General features: G+C 47.9%; 1 protein-coding gene across 1 annotated transcript in view; it reads right to left on the bottom strand.

Annotated features, from left to right (window-relative positions):
* The window catches only part of SLC12A8 (solute carrier family 12 member 8), a 54,802-nt gene that overhangs the window by 20,673 nt on the left and 14,223 nt on the right, over nucleotides 1-19,906 (bottom strand). The window contains exon 6 of the mRNA XM_040604854.1: nucleotides 4,706-4,819. Within this exon, the coding sequence (XP_040460788.1) occupies nucleotides 4,706-4,819 (114 nt within the window). The remainder of the gene's footprint in view (nucleotides 1-4,705; nucleotides 4,820-19,906) is intronic.

The following is a 19,906-nucleotide window of genomic DNA, read 5'->3' as shown; positions in this document are numbered from 1 at the left end:
ACCAAGGCCAGTGCACACCACTACCTTCTGCCAGGACCCCTAGGAGGTCACCAGAGTCTCATGGCTTCCACTGCCAAAGGCCAAGGGCACCACAGAGGGAACCAACGCAGATATTCTCAGTCACTCAGGCCAACGCCTCCTCCTCCATGCCACAACTATGCCTCTGACCTGGCTAGCACAGAAGTACTGACAATCTAGTAGTACAGAAGTATGGACAATGCCAAAGCCACCTCCCCACCACCATCCAAAAAGTAATTTTCCACACAGGATGACAGCTGCCAAAAAGCACTGCTGAGAAGGTCTTTTGTGAGCAGCAGTCTAAGCACCCCGCTTTTCAATGAAAGACCAACCTGATTAATTTTCAGAAAAAAACTAAACAATCCCCACCATCCATAAGCCTCGGTTGCCCCCTGCCAGAGAGCTGGTCTGACTTGCTAGTAGCCATAAATAGCCTTTCCAGAGACTTTAGCTACTCAACAGAAGAAAATCTCTACACTTGCATTATAAAATTCAACAACGTAGAGAAGTTGAGACGTTCCTTCCTCCAGATAGAGACCTGTCCCTAGGGAAACGGCCAGTCCCTTCTGAACTCAAGCAATCGTATCTGCAGATTGTCCACGGAGAAAATTATCCACCTCTCTGTTTCAATGAGATAGCAGGCTGGATTTTCCACACTGGCTATTATCTCAGAGAGCAGCAGATAATGACAAAGCTTCTGGACAAGGAAGCATGAAAACATGGTCAACTCAGCCAGGAAATTATGGCTGAGACAGTCTGTACATTGCTGCTATTCCCAGCGTAATCTGGTCCTGGGCATCATCCAGGCAGTGGATACGTGCATGAGGGGACCACCTACACTGTACATTAGACACAACCATCAGTTCCACCAGCTCAGGCTTCTAACTTCACCAGCTATGCCTTGTAGCTGCAGATATGACTGCTTGCAAACACCCATTGCATTTTCCAGTGAATTCACTGTAAAATATAAAACGGGTTTTTTTTCTTCACTCAAGAGATGAAGAATGGAAAATCTTAGATAAGAATTGTAGCTAATTTTTTAAAAGGGCCAAATTCTCCACTGATGTAAGCTGGCACCTCTCCATAGACTCCAATGGAGTTGTGCCAGTTTACATCATCTGATAACTTAGACCAAAACTTCTAAATCTACGTGCTGTCATTTTGCAAGTGCCAAATACAGTTTATTTCAGAACTGGTTTCAGTGCGATGATATTTTCCACTAACACCACTTGAAACGCCGTCTTACTTTCTTGTATCACATGACAACACACTTCTTTCATTAGACAGAAAACCTCGGGGATTCAGTAGAAAAAGAAAAACATTCTCTGCACAACAGATACGATGTTTAACTTCATTTAAAAACATGCATTGACGGTTGTGTGGTTGCTGCTAGGAGCTGAGTGTGGGCAGGCAGCTCCCAAGACTCCTTCCCTGTGCAAAGCCCTGGCTAGATGGATAGACGGGTGTTTATATATCACAGCACAGCAGCAAAACACGTGCATTAAGACAGTATTTATAAACACACAGAAAAACGTTTGGTTAACGCACAGAGTTTCTCTAGGGGTATGTTCACATCTTCCACAGTGAGTATGTTAGTCTGTCTGATTGAAGCCAGCAAATCTGAGTCTTCCAAGCCCATGCACTCCCATTTAGGCCAGCTCTAGATGTATATTTTAGATCATCCAGCTATTCCTCTATCATTAAATGACAAACTTGCAGGAATAAAGCCAGCTGCACTGCACATCCAGCTGAAATGGTTTAAGCAGCTATTACCCAGGAAATAAAATGGACCAGCCTCTGCTTACCACTGCTCAACCGTAAAACCAGGATAACTTCACTCTTGTTGCTGGAGTCCTACAAATAAAATACAGAGAAACAGAGAAAACAACCCATCCTGGAGCAAAACGATCCAAAGAGGGTGCTTGTAGGAGCCAACATACGGAAGGCTGGGATGAACCCCCCATCACCTCCACCTGAAGCTGACACCCGGCTGCTCCTCCTGCCCGTTCCATCCCAGCAAGGGTCTTTGCTTTTACAGCTACTAGCCTGTATTTCTGAAGTTTCCTTTTCACTGCCATTTCTGGTGGAAATGGGTAACTTAAAACCACTTTCCAGTACATCCCAGATACCAAACTTAAACCAGTTCAGATAACCATTTCAGAGGGAAAGAGCTTATCCTGAAGAGATCAAAATAGTTTCACTTCAAAGAAGAATATTTCATCTCAGAAAGACCCAAACATCATTTCACAATTTCCTAAACATTTCTTTAGAAAACTTTATCAAAACAGCATCTTAGATTGTAAACTAGCATATGCTAAAAATTAAAAAAGAGTAAACACAACATTTAATAATTAAAGATAAACAGAACACTGCTTTGGGTCAAAGAAATGTTTCAGACTGCTTTGAAATAACCCCTCAAAACTAAACAACATACTGTTTCGCTGAAACTGTCCCCAAATTTCTGTTACATCTTAACACAAAGGATTTTGCCTCCAGCACTTTGGCCGGGTCACTGCGGGGCTTCCAGCAGAGGCGGGTACCACCTGGGGACGGTGCTGGGCAGGAGCAGGAGGTGACAACCTGGGAGTGATGTTCACATGTCCCTGTTACTCCTCCTCACGTGGAGGTGCTGACACTGGCACTCACCCACAATCTGCATCACGCTACCTGCCCTGCATCAGGGGTGCTGGCAACCCTATCGCATCTCTCCAGCCCGCTACTAATGTCATGGCCAAACCCATCCCTGAAATGTCATCTCCAATCTCACAGACTGCCTGTCCTGCTGGCAGGCTCCGGCTGTATCCAGGCAGCCCCCACAATGTGGTGGGAAGCAGCTCTGCTCCAGCATGCAGGACCCCAAGAAACCTGGGGTCGCCTCTGCAGCCTGAACATCACACCCCATCATCGGGGAGGAGGCAGCCTAAGCCAGCAGGTGGCAGGTGGGGCGGGGGGAACCAGCTCCCATTCATTGCTCCAGCCTGAGGAGATGTGAGCTTTACTCCCACTTCTGAAGTTTCTCTGGGCTCCCCATTTGTCATCTGCAGCAGAGAAGCCTTGACTCCCATCCAAAAAATTTCTTAATCAGATCACAAGTTCTTCCACGGAGAGCAACGAACACAACCCTATGCTTTATGAGGCTCCTGAACTCCACAGTGGTACAAACAGCAATAACAGGAGCAATCATGATGCTATATGGTACCACTGGCACTGCTACTCCAAAGGAGTAATTTAAATCCTGTAAATAACCACACAATTAAAAAGAACACATGAAAAAGCTGTGCAGCAACCAAAGTAATTATACATCAGCCCAAACTGTATTTTCAGAGAATATTTAACATTACTACTGGTATTACTGCTGCTAACTAACAAAGCAACAGGCTGTCAGGGCTTTAAATATATCATATCTATTAGCTTTGGCATTCTTCCTAGCAGCCAAGCATTAGCAGTGATGAAGAACCATTTAATGTGGCTAATCACGGTACGTTTCTGCACAGCTGTGTCATAACTATTCCTTCTTCTATAAGCAGGGAGCTGGAAATAAATGCTTTCCTGCATCAGAGGCAGGGCTCACGAGGAAGGTCTCCTTCTTTGGCTGGCGGGGGTGCTTGGGCCAGACAGAAATGACAAAAAAAGAGAGCAGAAGCCAACTTCTCCATGGTACCGATAGTTCAGGCAGGTGAGTTTTCCAAGAGGAAGTCTGCACGGAGGCAACAGCCAGCCTGATAAGCTGGGAGAGAGGATTTCAAAGGTAAATTTGAAGGCCTGCACTAGGTGCACCCGACAAAGTGACACCCTCTGCTACCAGACCGTTCCTCCAGTCCCGTCTGTTTCACAAAACCCTTCAGTTTGTCTGCCGGTACCACAGCAAATCTGAGAACAACTTCCAGCGAGTTATTTAGAGTTAATCCTCTGAAAATTCATTCTGTAATCCAAGGATTCATCGCTATGGAAACTGCTTATAATCAGTACTTTTTATAGCTTAAAAACCCCAGCATCAACAGAAGGTATTGTAACTCCAGTTGATCGCTATTTCTTTCCCACTGGAGATTGCCAGCTTTAGGAAGGTGACATGGATCTTCCTGGTAATTAAAGGGAATACATAACGTGAAAGCATCCAATTAAGCTCATAAAAGTGAGCTCTGCTGACATGCCAAGATGTATCTGTGAGACTATACAGAGCGCGGTGGGTCAGCATCAAGAGCGATGGCATCAGCTCAGCTCAGCCACCTGCCCGTGGTAAGGATGGAGGGAAAGCCCTCCTTGTCTTCTTCCCACCCTCCCAGTGCAACCAAGCCATAAGGCTTAGCTAATAAGATAAGTCATGACCAGCCCTTTTAAAAAGGCTTGACACCTCGTGGCCTGACAGCACTGGCCAAGAACAGTGCCTGAGCCTCATCCTTGGCAGGGAAGTATTTACACCACCACGTCAGCCCATAGACTTGACCAGCATTTTCTGACCACAGAGAGACAGAAGAGCATGTTCAAGTGAGCAGGACAAGAATGCGCAAAGTTTGCGACGCTGGAGGAACGCTTGAACATTTTGAATAGGCTGCCTGAATCTGCTGCAGCCAAGCATGGTCCCGCTCGCCCCGCGTAGCAGCCCAGAGGAACCCCACCGGCTTCTGCTCATCTCCAGGATGTGGCTGTGGGTCGGGAGGGAAAGAGGGAGGAAAAAACTTAACGGTACCTGTGGCAGCTGGGAAAAACACTCCAAAAACAGTGAAGAAGGACTCCCCCTGGCTGTAGTCCGGCAGCGTGTTGTTGAACATAAGCTCTTCAGAGTAGCCGACAAAGCCATGCTCTGCAAAGACACGGAGGGTGAGAGGAGAACCTCAGAAACCACAGGGACTGCAGGAGACCCTCCCGCCTGCTCTTGGCGGCCACCCGTCCTCTAAGCGCATGCAACAGCAGTGGCTGTTTCCAGGGATACTTGCGAAGGATGAACGCCAATTTATTTGGTGGGGGAGAAGGCTGAGAAGAGGGCAGTGCTGTTACGAGGGTGCACATGCCCGGGAAAGGTGCAGCAGTGCAGGCCACCACGGTGAGAGGCGCCACCAGGTTGGGTAGCTCTTGCCAAGCCAGAACACGTCGTACCGAGTCCTGCCTGCGAGCAAGCAGGACACCTTCCCGTAAAACTTGCCCACGGAGGAAAACTGCCTGCAGCCATCAGCCTATATTTATACTTATTTATCCATGTCACTTGAATCCTTATCCAAATAGAGCAAAAATATGCTGCCATAAGAAAGGTGCATCCCTGAGCAAGCCCTCGCACCGTATTCTGTGTTTCTGCCAGTCAAGCGTCTGCACAGACAAGACCTGAGATGTGCCCATGCTGTGAAGCTGCTGCCAACATATCCTCCTTATACGCCGGTTGCCAATGAGCCCGGAGCCACTAAAGCCAGTTGCAGGGTGGGCTCTCCTCCATGAGATGGGTTTCTCAGTGGAGAAGGAATTAGGTGTTCTAAAACCACCCACTGTCATGTTGTGCGCTCACCCTCTGATGCCGCTGCTCTCCTGTTGCTGCACGATCATCCCCAGACCAGGGCAAACCATGGGGCTGTGATCCTGGCCAGCCGCCCGCCTCCCAGATCTTCTGTAGATGTTTATCACAGCGCAACAAGGAGCAAATGCCGAGACCTCGAGCTGTGCCCTGCTCCCCACAGTGACTTCTGCCCAGTCTTTCCAAGGTCATACACACACAAGTTTTACTTTCCAAACCAAAAGTTTTACAGAAGATGGGAGAGAGGGGAAAGCAATGGGTAGCATATCAACGTCATGCAACTGGTTTACTGGGCATGTAATGGAGGCTCCTGCTCCCTCACTTCACACTGGAAGGACAGGTCAAATTCTTCCACAAGCATGGATTCGTTAGCAATAGTTGAGCCCATCAGCTGATGTGCTGGAAGCGCATTAATTAGGAAAGGTTTTATATGCTTATAGGAAGAGAAGGTAACCGATGAAAGCAGGTTAAGGAATTCATGATATGTCTATGACATTAACAATCTCGTTTTCAACAGGCAACACTGCTCTTTAATGGAGTACCTTAAACCTGTGGAAACTTCTCCTCCCTGTCAGGAGTACAAATGCTTGTGCCAGCCGGGGGGTGGGAGGTGAGCAAAGTCAGATCCTTTTTTTCTCCTGCCACTACAGTCTCTTTCCACAAGACATGTGCCCGCAACAACTTGAATTATCTTATTAGCAGGCAGGATGTTGTTTATGGCTGCAACAGGGTGATGGCCAGAAATTTAAAAAAGACTCCATCAAAGCTGTCCCATGCCTCAGAGACAACATTAATGATGTTTGGACAGTAGATTAAATCGGAAAATTAAATCAGAGCTCTAAACACCAGACATATCCATTTAAAGTCTCAGAATATAACTAACCACAAAGCTTTGAAGTTGCCGCAGAAGAATCCTATAGATAATCAAAAGTTTCCTACTACATCTGCATTCATTGTGTTGCCCAAACATGGATGGAAACACGCTGATAGAAGAGGTCTCCTGTGGCTAGGCTTTTTAAAAGCGATAGCTATCTTCACTAGGAAGAAGTCCCAGACAAGATTTAAAGGGAATAAGCTCAGCACAACACACTGACCTCTGCATCTCACAGATGTCTGCAGAAAGTGCAGCTTCTGGAGGAATAAAGTGGGGGGTTTGTGTAGGCTGTACATTCCCGCAAGAGCAGACCTGAGCTCCTTCAACTGGAATTCATGCCCGTGACAGCACAGCACACGGGCTGGCTGCAAAGCTCCCACCAAATGGCTGGAGGAAAATTTTGGTCCCTGGCCAAGGGTTGGTTTTTTTCACAAATTATGTGCTCCTCATAGAAATGTTACTGTTTAATTAGTAAAACAAAAGGAGTGAGCAAAATATTAATCTCATCCCAAGGAGATCTGCAGACCTGCAACCTGTGCTTGACAGCAGCATCAGCATCAAATACCCCTATGTCACTCTTGAAAAAAAGTTTGTCTCACCAGTTCTCAAAATTCTCCTGAGAAGGGGACTCTAGCCTCTCTTGATGTTTTACTCTCATATTTCCCTGTCTTTATCATTCAGGTTTCCCCTACTGTCTAACCAAAATCACCCTGTTTGAAGTTCATGATGCTATTTCTTGCCTGATCCATAAACTATTTGCATTTTTAAATACCCCATTCTTTCACCTACTGGAAACAGTCCCCATCCTGCAATGGCTCAGTCGCTGTGTTTCTGCCAGGCTGTAAAACTTTCTGTTTGTCTTCATCAAACCACAAATCGCCCTTTTCACACCACTACTCCAGCTTGTGCGAACTCACCTGGAAGTCTGACCCTCTCAGCCAGGCTGCTGAGAGCCCTTCCCAGCTGGGGGACGTCTGCAAATTGAATCTATATATTGTCTCCTCAATCATCCAAGCAGTTAAGGAAAATATCAAACACCACCAAACCAAACGCAGACCCTTGCAGAACCTCACCACAGCACCCTGCTTTGTAAATGAACCATCTCCAGCCACTGTCTTCTAACTGGGTTTGGGGCTGTGTAATTCAATGGCGGGCTGATCCAAGCATTTTGGGTGCCTTATGTCTCCTTTCTCATGCAAAAGGCCAAGTAAACCAGACTACATAATTTGTGATACTGTTTTGGCCATACCATAGCCAAAGAGAGACTGTGAGACCCATGAGTGCCATGTCTGACCTGCACCTGTGTGCATCTGACCCCTATTAAGCTTAAGAAGCCAAACAATCCCTTGTGCTCCATCCATTCATCTGCTGGTCCCTTTCCTACTTTACTCCCCTAAGAGTGAATCCTAGATGGAAGAGACCAAGCCCGAAACCATGGCAGATGTCACTGGAACCACAGAAAATGACAGCTGTGGACTTGTTGAAAGAGCCACAGGATGCACCTACAACTCTATCCCACTTCTGCTTCCTTTCCTGGCGGCACTGGTGGGCAAGAGGAAGCCCAGCCATTAAACATTTCCCCTTCGTACAGAACCTTTCTCGTCTATGCAGAGCGTTCTTGTCTAATTAAAGTTCATCCAAATGTTACTTGTTATTGCAACTTCATTTCTCAGTCAATCACACACACACACACACCATGAAGCAAATCTCACATCCCTTTTGATCAGTTTTACACCAGGACTTGCAATCATCATCAATTTAAGCCAGCCATCAGCACGCGACCGCGTTGCTGAAAACATGCTGTGAGCATCTCCTGGCTGCCCTCATGCCTGTGACCGGAGCGAGTCATCTGTGACCTTTCAGCTGTCATATTAATGGGACTAATTGTAGCTGATGGGGCAATTGGGCTGAAAATCATCCAAAACAAAACAGGAATCAGCAAGTGAGACCAATCGGTTAAACCAACAGAGCACTGGGTCGGTTGTTCACAAAGTCAATTAACCACATCCCATTGAAAGTGCACTTCAAAAGGATGGGCTTCGGAAGGAGGAGGGAAGGAAACACGATAGGGTCTATATTTGGCTCTCTGATCTCCAAACAAGGCAACATCATTTTATTAATTTTTTTTTTTTTTTTTTGTAAGAGAATCTTTTCCTCCAGCTTATTGCTGGGTACATGAGATCCAAGCCAGATTCCTCCCTCTTCATTCGTTATAAAATGTTTGCCTGACAAATTTTGCTCTCAATTAATTTATGCAACCCCACAGCCTCTAAATCCTGCCTTTAACGATCCTGCTCTCAGATGGCTTGCAGAGGGCTGGAGTTGAAGTGCTATAAACAATCTTCCCAGTGTCATGTCATGCTAGAAGGAAAAGAATCCAGTTCCTTCTCTGTCATGTCAGCCTTATGGGAAATGCACAATGAAGAGCAGTAACAATTTATTTTCATCATTAGATACTCAATAAGGAGCAGGCAAATAATGGGTTTCTCAAGTGGTTGAGCTGAAGTAAATAAACAATGGGGAAAATTGACTCAGAGCAACACCTGTATTATTCCTGTGATCTTTGACAAATCAAGTTCTTCCAGTTGTCCATATTAAAATGATGTAACAAACAATAAAAACCACCTAGCAAGTTTCAAACGGAAGGGCTTCTAGGATGAGCACTCTCCATTCACGAGTGCAAGGGAACCAGAGGAGGCTGCAAATCAGCCTGATGCAGGTGGAGAAGGAGACAGAGAAAGATGGTCAGTATTCCCATGTCCTCCTGTCCACCACGGATGCTTGGGAGGAGGTACCAGCCTTTGCCTGGTTGCCACCACTGCATCCCCCCCTCCACCCTGGCTGGTTTCCATGTTTGAACTTTTATTGCACTTTCTCCTACCTCTCACCCTGTGGAAGAGGATGAAAGCGCTTTTTGACACCCCTTTGGGATACCCCTTAGCTGGGCGGCCCCTCCATGAAGCCCAGGGTTTCGGAGTGGGACTCGGGGAGGTTGGAGAAGGGGCACAAGGCGAAGCCGTGGCTACACGGGGTCAGGCCATTATGCAATGGCACAGAGGACGACAGCGCTGCCAAGTTCCAGGCAACCTGGAGCTCATTACAGATTAGTCAAGCCTTGGCCAAATTCAATAAGCCTGTTCACAAGCTTAAGGTTAAGTAAACCCTGGCACCGAGGCGGGGGTTAAATAATGCAAAAATGGAAAACCACCTTAAGAAATGGCTCCCAGAAGGCTGTCACATATTGCCCTCTGCTTGTGATTAGAAATTTTAATTATGAAGGTGAATGCTGAAGGCTTGAAATGGTGAGATTTTTTTTTTCTTTTCCTAAATAAGTAAGCCCACACGTTCCTGCCTGGAAGGTACTTGCTGAGATTTGCTTTCAGAGGAACAGCTGGAAGTGTTTGTCTTGCAGCACATTTCCCAGGTCTGACCCCAGCGTTTTCAGGATCCTGTGTGACGTAAGACACGGAGAGCCAAAGAGTAATTATATATCCTTGGCATAATTATCTCATCTCTCTCTCTTTCCCGTTCCTTCTTCCATCTCTAAACCCTTCTGGCATAAGCTCTGGAATCTAGTCATTCCCCTTGGACACCAGTCCAAGTGCCCACCTGGAGCAAGCTCCTGGTGCAGGTACTGGAGATACCCAGGCAACAGCGTGGACAAAACAGGAATGGTCCTTACAGCCTGGTCCCACAGCTGCCATCCTCAACTGAACACACACCTCTGCAGCAAGAAAAAGTTTCACTCCTCACCAGCCACATGCTTGCATTTTGCTCCTCCGAATTCTTAGACAAGGGCAAGGTACAAGCCCAGGACTTCTGAGCTGTTAACTCCCCAGAGTGGGCAAGTCAAGCCCTGTCAGGTTGGTAACTCTCAGAAACTGTGGTCTATCAGATGGCTGTTGGGTGGCCTAAACCAAATTAATTTCTACAAAGGTCAAAGTGCTCTACAGCAAGGAAGGAGTGAAATTCTTCCTCCAAAAGCCCCTGCAATACTAATCCTTCCCTCGCTTACAGAAGAAGTTCATCCACGGGTGGTCTGGTGGTCACCAAACTCACCACCCATAGCCTATTACACAAGAACGGCATCCTCACTTGCCAAGGGAAAGTCAGGCATGTCTGGCTTTAACAAAGCAACATTCTGATGCCAAACCCCCACCAGCAATAGGTTTTTCAGCATCACAGTGTGCAGTTGCAGACACACAGGATTAACCATCCACATAGAAACTGCAGATGTGAAGAGACGGATGTGAAGCCATGAACGTCATCCAAACACCACGGTCTTTTTATCTTTGTGTTCCCCCCCCCCCCCCCCCCCCTATGCAAACACTGAAACTTAACTTGAGGCAGTCACACTCTGGGCTTTCCCGGCGAAGCAGGTACTCACACGCCAGGGAATGACGTGGGTCCCGCTGACCCCAACCACAGCTCACCAATGCCACGCAGCACACCCAGCGAAGGTCACTGAAAACGGTGCACCTCTCCGGTGAACTGGCACCATCAGAGAGGCATGAAGAGGGCGCTGGGATCACCAATAACATTGAATCACCTTTCCCAACAGAATTAAAAAAATCAATCAAAGTGGTGCAATCGCAAGCCCCATGCCTCCGCATTCCTCCATGCACGTGCTTGGCTCCCTGTGTTTGAGCCTGTTTAACACCACATCAGCCACATATTTTCGATGCTCTCCCAAGGCTGGACTGCTCCTGCAGCCATGCCTTTGCAACTACCCAGCTCCAGGTCCTGAGGTCCTCCCAGTATTTTTTCCCCAGGGAAGTCCAACGCTACCACTGCTACTCCTGGGTGTTGGTCTACTGCTGCCAGCCTGGTACAGGGCAGGTGGAGGCAGAGATGTAAGAGAAAAATATGGAAGGGTTGGGAAGGAAAACAGTGAGAGGGAAGCAGCACAGGTGGTCAGAGGACAGTATGGTGGTTTTTCCATGCTACCAGTCCACTGCTCAGCTTGCTGTGGGCTGACACTCGGGCTGCGAGATGCATGAACAGATTTTCACCAGAAGGTTCCAGCGCTCTAAGAGATGTCAAAGCAACGTGTGTTAAGAGGCAGAGCTGCCTGGTAGGTACAGAGAATAAACATGACCTTTGCTGAACTTATACAGGCAAAAATGTTCTAACATTTTCCAGGACATCTCCTGCTTCACTTTTGGGTATGCAAGTTTTGGCTGGAAGACTGGGAAGAAACAGAGGGAAAAGAGAAGAGCTACAGGGGAGCAGAGCTGGAGGAGGATGGGATAGACTGAAGAAATTGATGTCCCTGTCTCTTGTACTGCTGGACTCATCTACCCAGGGGACTACATCTGCCCAACCCAGGTTGCCCTTCTCTGCAGCCCTAGTGCATGTGCCACGTGAGCCAGCATGGATCAGTGCACATTCCCTATGAGCCAGGAGCACGCCTGCTCCGTGCTGGACTTGTGGGCAGCACCACTGCTCTGTGCTGGAGACAGGGCACACGCAGCACAGCCCAGATGGAGAAAAGCAAACACAAGTCTTCTGATACTTAGCCCTGTAGATTCACCCTCTGCATGTCACAAATGACATCATGCCTTGGGTTCATCTTAGTTTCCACAGCCACAGCCTGTCTGCTGACAGCTCCCACAGCCTCAGCATTTCTGTTTTGGGAGTCTTAAACTAGGCAAGGGAAAAAATAGAGAGGAATTTCTGTGCTGAATACATGCAGGTCAATGAGTATGCAGTGATAAAAACGGAGCTATTATGCAATTAACACAAAGGCATGTGGCCACACTGACAGATCAGTGCAAAAAGACTGCAGAGCATCTGCTCAAGCTGCCAGGGCGCTCCACTCCACCCCAAGCCATGCTGCTGCTGGCAGCCCTGAGCACAAAGTACTGGGAAGAAGGGGAGTCAAGAATGGGAAGGGACTAAATTCCCTCTGTAATTTCATCCCTAAATCCTAGCTGAACACATTTACTATCAAAAGAGCTCAGGGCAGTCACAGACCCCAAGCCACAGAAGCAGGAGTAAAAGCAGCCCCCCTGCCATGGCTGTCTCCCCACATGTCAGGACGGTGTCAGCTGAAAATTAAGTGCTGGGTGCTGTAGCTGGCATCTTCCCACACCTTGCTGGTCACAGCAAGTGGCATCCTCCAAAATGCCAAACCAAAGCTGAGCAGCAAGAGGCAGCCCAGGGTGGGGAGAGGAGCCCATTGCTATTTTTCCACTCGTGGTGAACAATTAAGCTCCTACTTTATCATTAGCGCTAGGGAGATGGTTTCATAAATTAGGACAAACAGCAGCCTTACATTTCAAATTCATCAGAGCTGCGAGCAGCAAAAAGACAGACAGGTTTTAGCAAAAAAAAAAAAAAAAAAATCACAAGAGGGGAGGGGAGAGAGAAAGATCAGAGCAATTTAGAAGAAAGAAGGAAAGGAGTTCCCTTGCCCAAAACTTTCTCTGCACCCATAAGCCTGGCAAATCCAAAATTACAGATTATGTAAAGTCTGTAATTAAAGGAGCAAAAGCCATGGTTAAAACAATCTAAAAAGACCAAGCCCTGAGAAAGGCAACCCAAATCCCTTATCTTTTGATGGAAAAGAATGTGCTCCCTGAGATTAATGACGTGTTTACCCAAAAGGAAATCACCGCCCTTCTGAAGCAGCGAATGTTTGTTCCTCCCGAGTCCCTGTTTTCTGCTCCAGAGCTGATCTCCCAAACCTCCTGTTTAAAATCAACACACAATACAGCTTCCTGCCGCCATGGGCTCCAAGGGATCCCACCACTAACCCCCTCCCGAAACCCACCCTCCACCGCACCTGTCCATCCCAGCCACTGCCAGTGGGGGTGAAAACAGGGTGTTTAGAGCACCCTGCGAGCACCAGCATGGAGAAGGGCATCATCCCGACGGCTGCTACCAGCCTTGCTGCAGGATGATGAATCACTCCCAGGTATACATATTTCTCAGTTGAGCAGACAAATTAGCAAGCATGGAGACTTGACAGCGCTGTCAAGGGGAAGCACTCACTGCCTGTTTTCCCATCTTGCTCTTCTCCGAAGTCTCCGGACACAGCAGGCAACCTCTCCTCAAGCTTCAGCAGCACACTCTGCAGACTGCCCTGCCACAGGGTGCTCTCAGAGAGGTTTAACACCAGCCAGTGCAATGGTCTGCCATGTTGCAGGAGGCATGGAGGAGCAAGGAATTTGGGCACCGAAAACCCTCCAGCGAGCAAGAAAGCCTAGAGCAGGAGCACTGGAGGGGGTAATCTGTTTGAAGAGACCTGCAAAAAACCTGCTCAGTCCTTTGCATACATGATAAACCCAAGTATTCACATTTCCCCCTCTGCTAAACACCCTCCCAGTAAATACACTCCCACTCCATCCCCAATCTCATGGAGCATCCCAGCCACGAGAGCCACCAGGTCACGAGCATCCTCCCCTCCCCAGCAGACCTGCAATAATGGGTGCTGGCCAACAGCTAAAAACAGCATCAAAGGCAGAATAAACAAAGGGAATGCTTCAATCTGTCTCTGACAGATTTATTTATTTATATTTAGCCAATGGGGCAATTTTCATTTGGGGGACACTGTCACCTCTCTTAGATCATGAAGCAGCCTGTGCTTCCCCTGAGCTCTCCCCAGCCACATCAATCTCCTATGGGACTGAGCTGGGTGGGAGGAAATGCTAATTTCTCCCCCAAGTCCCCATGCACCTGCTTTACCTCCACCTGACCTTCTTGGGAGGATGGAGAGGTAGAAAACCACTGGGGTACACAAGAATGCACACAGAGCCCAAAAGTGTCCCCATGGGCAGCTCCTCACCACGAAAGCCCAGCATCTCGGCACTGCTTAAATAAAGCAAACCTTAGGAATGTGCCTGTGTAAGTAGCTAGTAGAGCTGCTTGGCACTTATTCTGTCTCTGCAGGTTGGTAGGTTTTAATTATTTTTTGAAAAAAAGCCAAAAAATGAATATTTTCTGCAGGTGGAAAACCTGAAATTTTGGTTAGGAGAAAAAAGGAATAGATTTTAACATGAGTACTTCAACTTCATAAAGCCCTCATGTTTTATATTATTTAACGCTAAGCTACAGACCTGCTGTAATATATAAAATCCTTCCATTACTATTTTATTTTTTGATGTGGTATCCGCTACCTGGCTTGTTCAGCAGTATTCAAACCAGCCAGTGGAAACAGTTTTATTCATTACAAAGAGGAGAAGTAAAACGTCCCTTGCTTCATCCTTTTTCTAGGAAAATAGTTTGCATCAATGGGATTATTATTATTATTAATTACAGAGTGGTATTTCTTGGAAGTCATGCCCAGAGTCCCTGGTTGTGGGAGGCTCTGCAGAACTTCTCCCATGAAAAACCCCAGCCTTGAGAAATCAGAACTTCAGCTGAGTCAAGGCACAACAATTGGAGGAAAACGAGCGGCAGCAGCGATGACACACATCCTTTGAACTCACTGGAGTGACCTCCTTTCTAACTCAGAGCTACTCCATGCATCGCTTGGGACCAAGCCCAATCCATGTCGACCAACTCCCCATCTTTCAAAAGAAGGCAGCTAACCAAAACGTAACATAATGCACCGCACCCTGCCATGGTCTACGGAGTCTTCTGCCATACTCACGACTAGAGCATCCCATACTCCCAACTTACGGGTATCTTATCCAGATGACAACGATGTCTCAAAAGAAACCTATTCCATTTGTTGCTGGTTTGAATCTGTGTCCAAAACAACAGGCTTATTTTATTTTTAGGAGGTTTTAATTATCCTCTATACAACACACACAGCTATAGCTACAGCTTCAAGTCTAGTTTCAGGCTGGAAATCAAACAGCGTTTGGTTTTGGAAAGGTTGAGCAAGATGTTGGCACCTTAAAGGATTTTTTTGTTGTTTGTTTGAAGCTATTAATTGAATTCAGTTTATACCAGAGAATACATTTTCCCCACCAAAATCACATATTTCAATTAATACATTTCCCATTTGAGTAGAAAAGAAAACCAGCAAGAACCACCAGCCATCATCCAGGCCAGTGAAGGTACAACTAGGCTAAAATCTCTTACTTACTACCAAAAAAGGCCAAAAATTGTTAACACAAGGCAGCAGAGATAATGATGAGCAGTAGATAAGGACCCATGTCCCAGGCAAAGTTTTCCATTCAGCCTAAGAGAGGAATGCAAACTACAAGTGAAGCGGCTGGAGGAAGAATCTAGTATCTAGAAATTATCTTCATAAATTGAATCCCTAAATAAAGAAAGCTGATTCAGGGCACAGCTGAACTGTGACTGGAATTAAACACTGGGGGAATGAAAAAAGAGGAGGTAAAATATCTCTATCATTTGAAAACAATTATGTAGCGGCACCAAAAATAGAAAAAAAAAAATCAATGCTATTAAACAAAGCTGTCCCGTTTAAACACAGCAACAGGGATAGATGGAGGCATTATGGGATGATATATATCTTCCTCGAGCCAGTTCATTTTATCAGGTCTCCAGCATTAAACAAGTTGAACAGAGAGCCCGCACCTGAGGTTTCATGGAGGAGAAGAAGTGGGGAAAGCCAAGGTGAAGGCAGCATCTAGCAGGGGACAAAGCCAGCCAAGGAATTTCAGGATTCATTTACAAGCTCTAGGAAGATGAGCTTAGCATTGCCTCACAGGGCAACAGCAAAGAAATTAAAGGTTAAACCAACTGTGCACAAAATTTGTATAAATCAGGAGCAGTGTTATCTATTAGGCACGTTTAAACCTGTAACGACCTCAGCAAACCCTCTCCTGCTCCAGGGATGGACCCGGGCCAGCCCGGCCCTGATGGCACCATGCAGTGGCACATTGTAGGGTGTCAGAGGGGGCCAGGACCCTCCTCCTCCTCGGCAGCACGTGGCAGAGGGCAGCTCGCTCCCATCCCATGTGGCCACTCAGATGGGGCAGCCTGGAGAAGACTGAAGAGGAGCACAAGGGGTCTTCCACGCAAGGTGGCTTAATGCAGAAAGGAAGGACATCAGCTGGTCCCCAAGCCCTTGAGAGACCCAGAGGGGTGGGGTTTGGTTGCAGGAAGGGGGGTTAGAACGAGATAGCTGTGACTAGAGCAGGGTCCACAAGGATGCAGCGGAGGACCCATCGCTGGAAATTTTTAAGAGCAGGTTAGATGCACATGGCATCACCAGCACAGCCCGGTGGGTGCAGCAGGGCAGGGACCCGCAGGCCCTGGGCCCTCCTCCCCTCCTCCTTACCCACCTCCTGAGAGATGCCTCAGGGCAGTGGGTTCAGTGGAACCACAGAGTGGGAGAACAGGGATGCCAAGTCCAGCCCCCAGCAAGCAGCAGCTGTGCTGACACCCCGAGCACCCACCGGCAGGCAAGACCACCGCTCCTCAACGAAGTCCTACTACCGGGTGTCCTCCAGCAAGGAAACACTATGAAAACCTACCTACCAACAGGGCAGCCAAGCGGAACTGCACAGCAAAGTTACATCTCAACCTAATTTATTTATTTTTAATTGCTTTAAATACCTACTTCAGAGAGCCTGGATGGAGTGGTGTAGCTTTCCTCTCACTATCTAAATAAGGGCCCTAACAATGTTATCACTTTTCAAAACACATCTGTCCCGCAGCTCCTAGCCCAGACAATTGGCAGGTAACCAGTTAATAAATGTCTTTGCCAGACTGTTGAATAGGCTGGCCCTGGCTCAAGAGTGATGTCAGGGCCATTCAATGCACTATAATTGGAAAAACCTGGGGAAAGCAATCCTGTGTTTTTTAATAAATAAAGAGCGTATTAGCAGTCTCCTGCTTTTATTCACCCCGGTGTCTACCTTGTTCAGTAGCAAAGTGGGATTTTTTTTCTACTGCCGCTCACTCAGTGATTTCTGCTTGGAATTCGATGCCAGTTTCCAGATGTGTCTCAGGCCAGGAAGTCAGCAATCAGCCTGGATAAAGCCTCTGGGATTAGCTGCAGATCATCTTCTGACACACACATCCTTCCTGCACCCTCTCTTATGAAATTGGGGCACACCCCTTGTGCCCAAAAATAAAATAAAACGACAGAGAGCCAAGCAAAAGCCCCTGATTAGGACACTTTGATCAGTTTCATATTAAACATGTGGGAATATATTTAATTAATTCTACACACCAAAGCCCCCGAGGCACCGTTTGAGGGATCTTTACAACACCAGAGTGTTTATATACATAAATCACTTCAACAATTGTAGGTTCCCTGTCTGCTGGAGCAGCCCCAGGCGAAGCTCATCTCCCACAGCTCCTCACCAGTGGTACCCACAGGAGAGCATCAGCTCCCCGGCTTGGCTGCAGAACACCCGAGAGGGATGAATCCTCCAAAGGACTCACCCTCGGAGGAAAAAGTGAGGATGATAAATGAGTTCTCTGTGTGCGCAACTTTGCAAAGCTAAAACTGAAGCAGGTGACACAAAGGCCACGGTTTGCGTGGAAATTAACCCCAAACAAGCACCCTGACAGCAATGCGCCCTTCACATCTCTCTGCATCCCTAAGAAACCAGCTGCCTGGGTTCCCTAGCCGGGAGGAGACGGGGCCAGCCCCATGCAGCCGGCTCCAAGCTTCCCCCAGCCACGTGGTACCATCTGCTACAGGATGAGGGGGGTCCCAGCCCAAGGGGACCCAATTACTGAATTCCTAACAAAATAATTTATTCTCCCCTCTCTCCCAGGGCATTTAGTGTTGTGATTCCTTTCATCTCCCCAACAAAGCACAACCAAACTAACGCCAGCCCTCCCCCAGCAACCACCCCCCCTTGCGCTCCCACAGCCGCTCTGCTATAACGGGGCACCTGAGAGCTGCTGCCAAAACAGGAAAGCAGGCGCCTAATTGAAAGGGAGTATTTGGGAGTCACCCTACACAAAAATTAGCAGAGATATGCTAGGAAAATAAAAGAGTGGGCATTAACAGTGAGCTTATCTTCTTTTTCCGTGACTCTAATGTTCAGGACGTGAAGAGGCCAAAACGTTTCACATACTGTTCTGAGGAGCATCCTCCCCCTTTACTTAGGCTGATTTTGAGGTATGGACCTCCAGAATTAAAAGGCAAATGTATGCGAGCCAAGAAAACCCTGCATTGCTACTATGCAGCTTTGTGGCCAGTGCTGGGTCTTGGTTATGGGTCAAGAAGTTCAGTGCTGCCTGATTTCAATTCACCTGTGTCAGGTTTGGTAAAAACTGTAAGCTGTGCCTAGGGAGGAAAGAGAATACAGAAGTTTTCCATCCCAAGGATGGAGTGCAGGGGTCTCTGGTTCTGGAGGTGGGTCCGAATTTTAAAGGTGAGTGGCCAGAGGCAGCTCAACAAGGCTGGTTTTCAGCCAGCAGAGCACAGGGATGCCCCCCTCCTCGCCACCCACCCCTGGCCAACATCCCAGCCCAGGACTGTGACCTGTCCCCAGGGGAAGTGCTGGCCGGAGCCAAGGGGAGGATTTAGGATTAACTCCAAAAAATCAGACAGTCCCACCCCGTGCTGCAGGCAGCCTGGGGAAAGAAGCAAAAGCCCTGGAGGCCTGGCAGAGGGCTCCGCAGCCTGGCTGGGAGCAGGCAGGGCTGCCCGCAGCCTCAGCGGGGTCTGCAGCATCTGGACAAGCGACCCTTAGCAGCCCCTGCCTGCTGCAGCCACCCAGCTCCCCTGGGTGCTCGGGGCTGGAAGCCTGGCAGGCTCTCACAGTGGGAGCGAGCCACAGCAATAAAGAGGGGATAACAAAAAAAGAGGAGAAAAAGCAGCGGGAAGCCCTGCTGAGAAGCCCCCTTTTGTGTAAACACGCTCCGTCCTTAGACTAAAAATAAAGGCAAACCACAGGAAGGGAGTGAGTGCTTGGACAATATCCGATTTGGTGTGTGCCTGGGTGTGAGCTGAGGGAACGGGCAGAAGAGCAGGGGACTCCACCCAGCACAACCACACAAAGGCAGCCGTTTAAGACCTTCAAGATGGACAAGAATTCCTGGAGATTATTTAAATCCAAATAACTGCTGCTTGGCAGATGCACAGTCCTTTGGTATGTGTGCAGCACTTGGAAATGTTAAGTGGGGGAAAAGGCTGCCATGGTGGGAGCAGGAAAGGCAGGATGGCTGCACAAAGCCCATTGTACAGGTTCGGAGACCGAGACCTGAGGCCATGAATTGAAACCCTATAAACCTGTCCTAAAACACAGAAACAACCCAGACAAGATGTCAGCTGAAATCTTTCCAGCGCACGGGTCCATTCTCAAAAATTACCTCTCCCTGCACACTGCCCTTTGCATCTCAGTCACCACTGCAGCCGAAGAACCAAACCCAAAACAACTGCACGTACATGACAGCTGCGGAAAGCTCATCAGTTGACTGCTCACCCCAAAGGGGTCTCAAATGCTTCCCCAGGTGCTGGGCTCAAGACGCACTGCACCCCACCATTGCCATCAGCCAGCTCTTGGGGATGGAGCTTCGCTGACACCTGCACGTCCCACCCACAGCCTCCCTGCAGGAGGGATGCTTTGCTGACGGGTGCAATCGCACCCAAGAGGCAAGCATCCGTCCATGCCATGCAGAAAGCGTGC

The sequence above is a fragment of the Falco naumanni genome, chromosome 8 (assembly GCF_017639655.2).
Source record: "Falco naumanni isolate bFalNau1 chromosome 8, bFalNau1.pat, whole genome shotgun sequence".
NCBI classification, from domain to species: Eukaryota; Metazoa; Chordata; class Aves; order Falconiformes; family Falconidae; genus Falco; species Falco naumanni.
The sequence above is the reverse complement of the archived record's forward strand: the minus strand, read 5'-3'. Positions and strand labels throughout refer to the sequence as shown.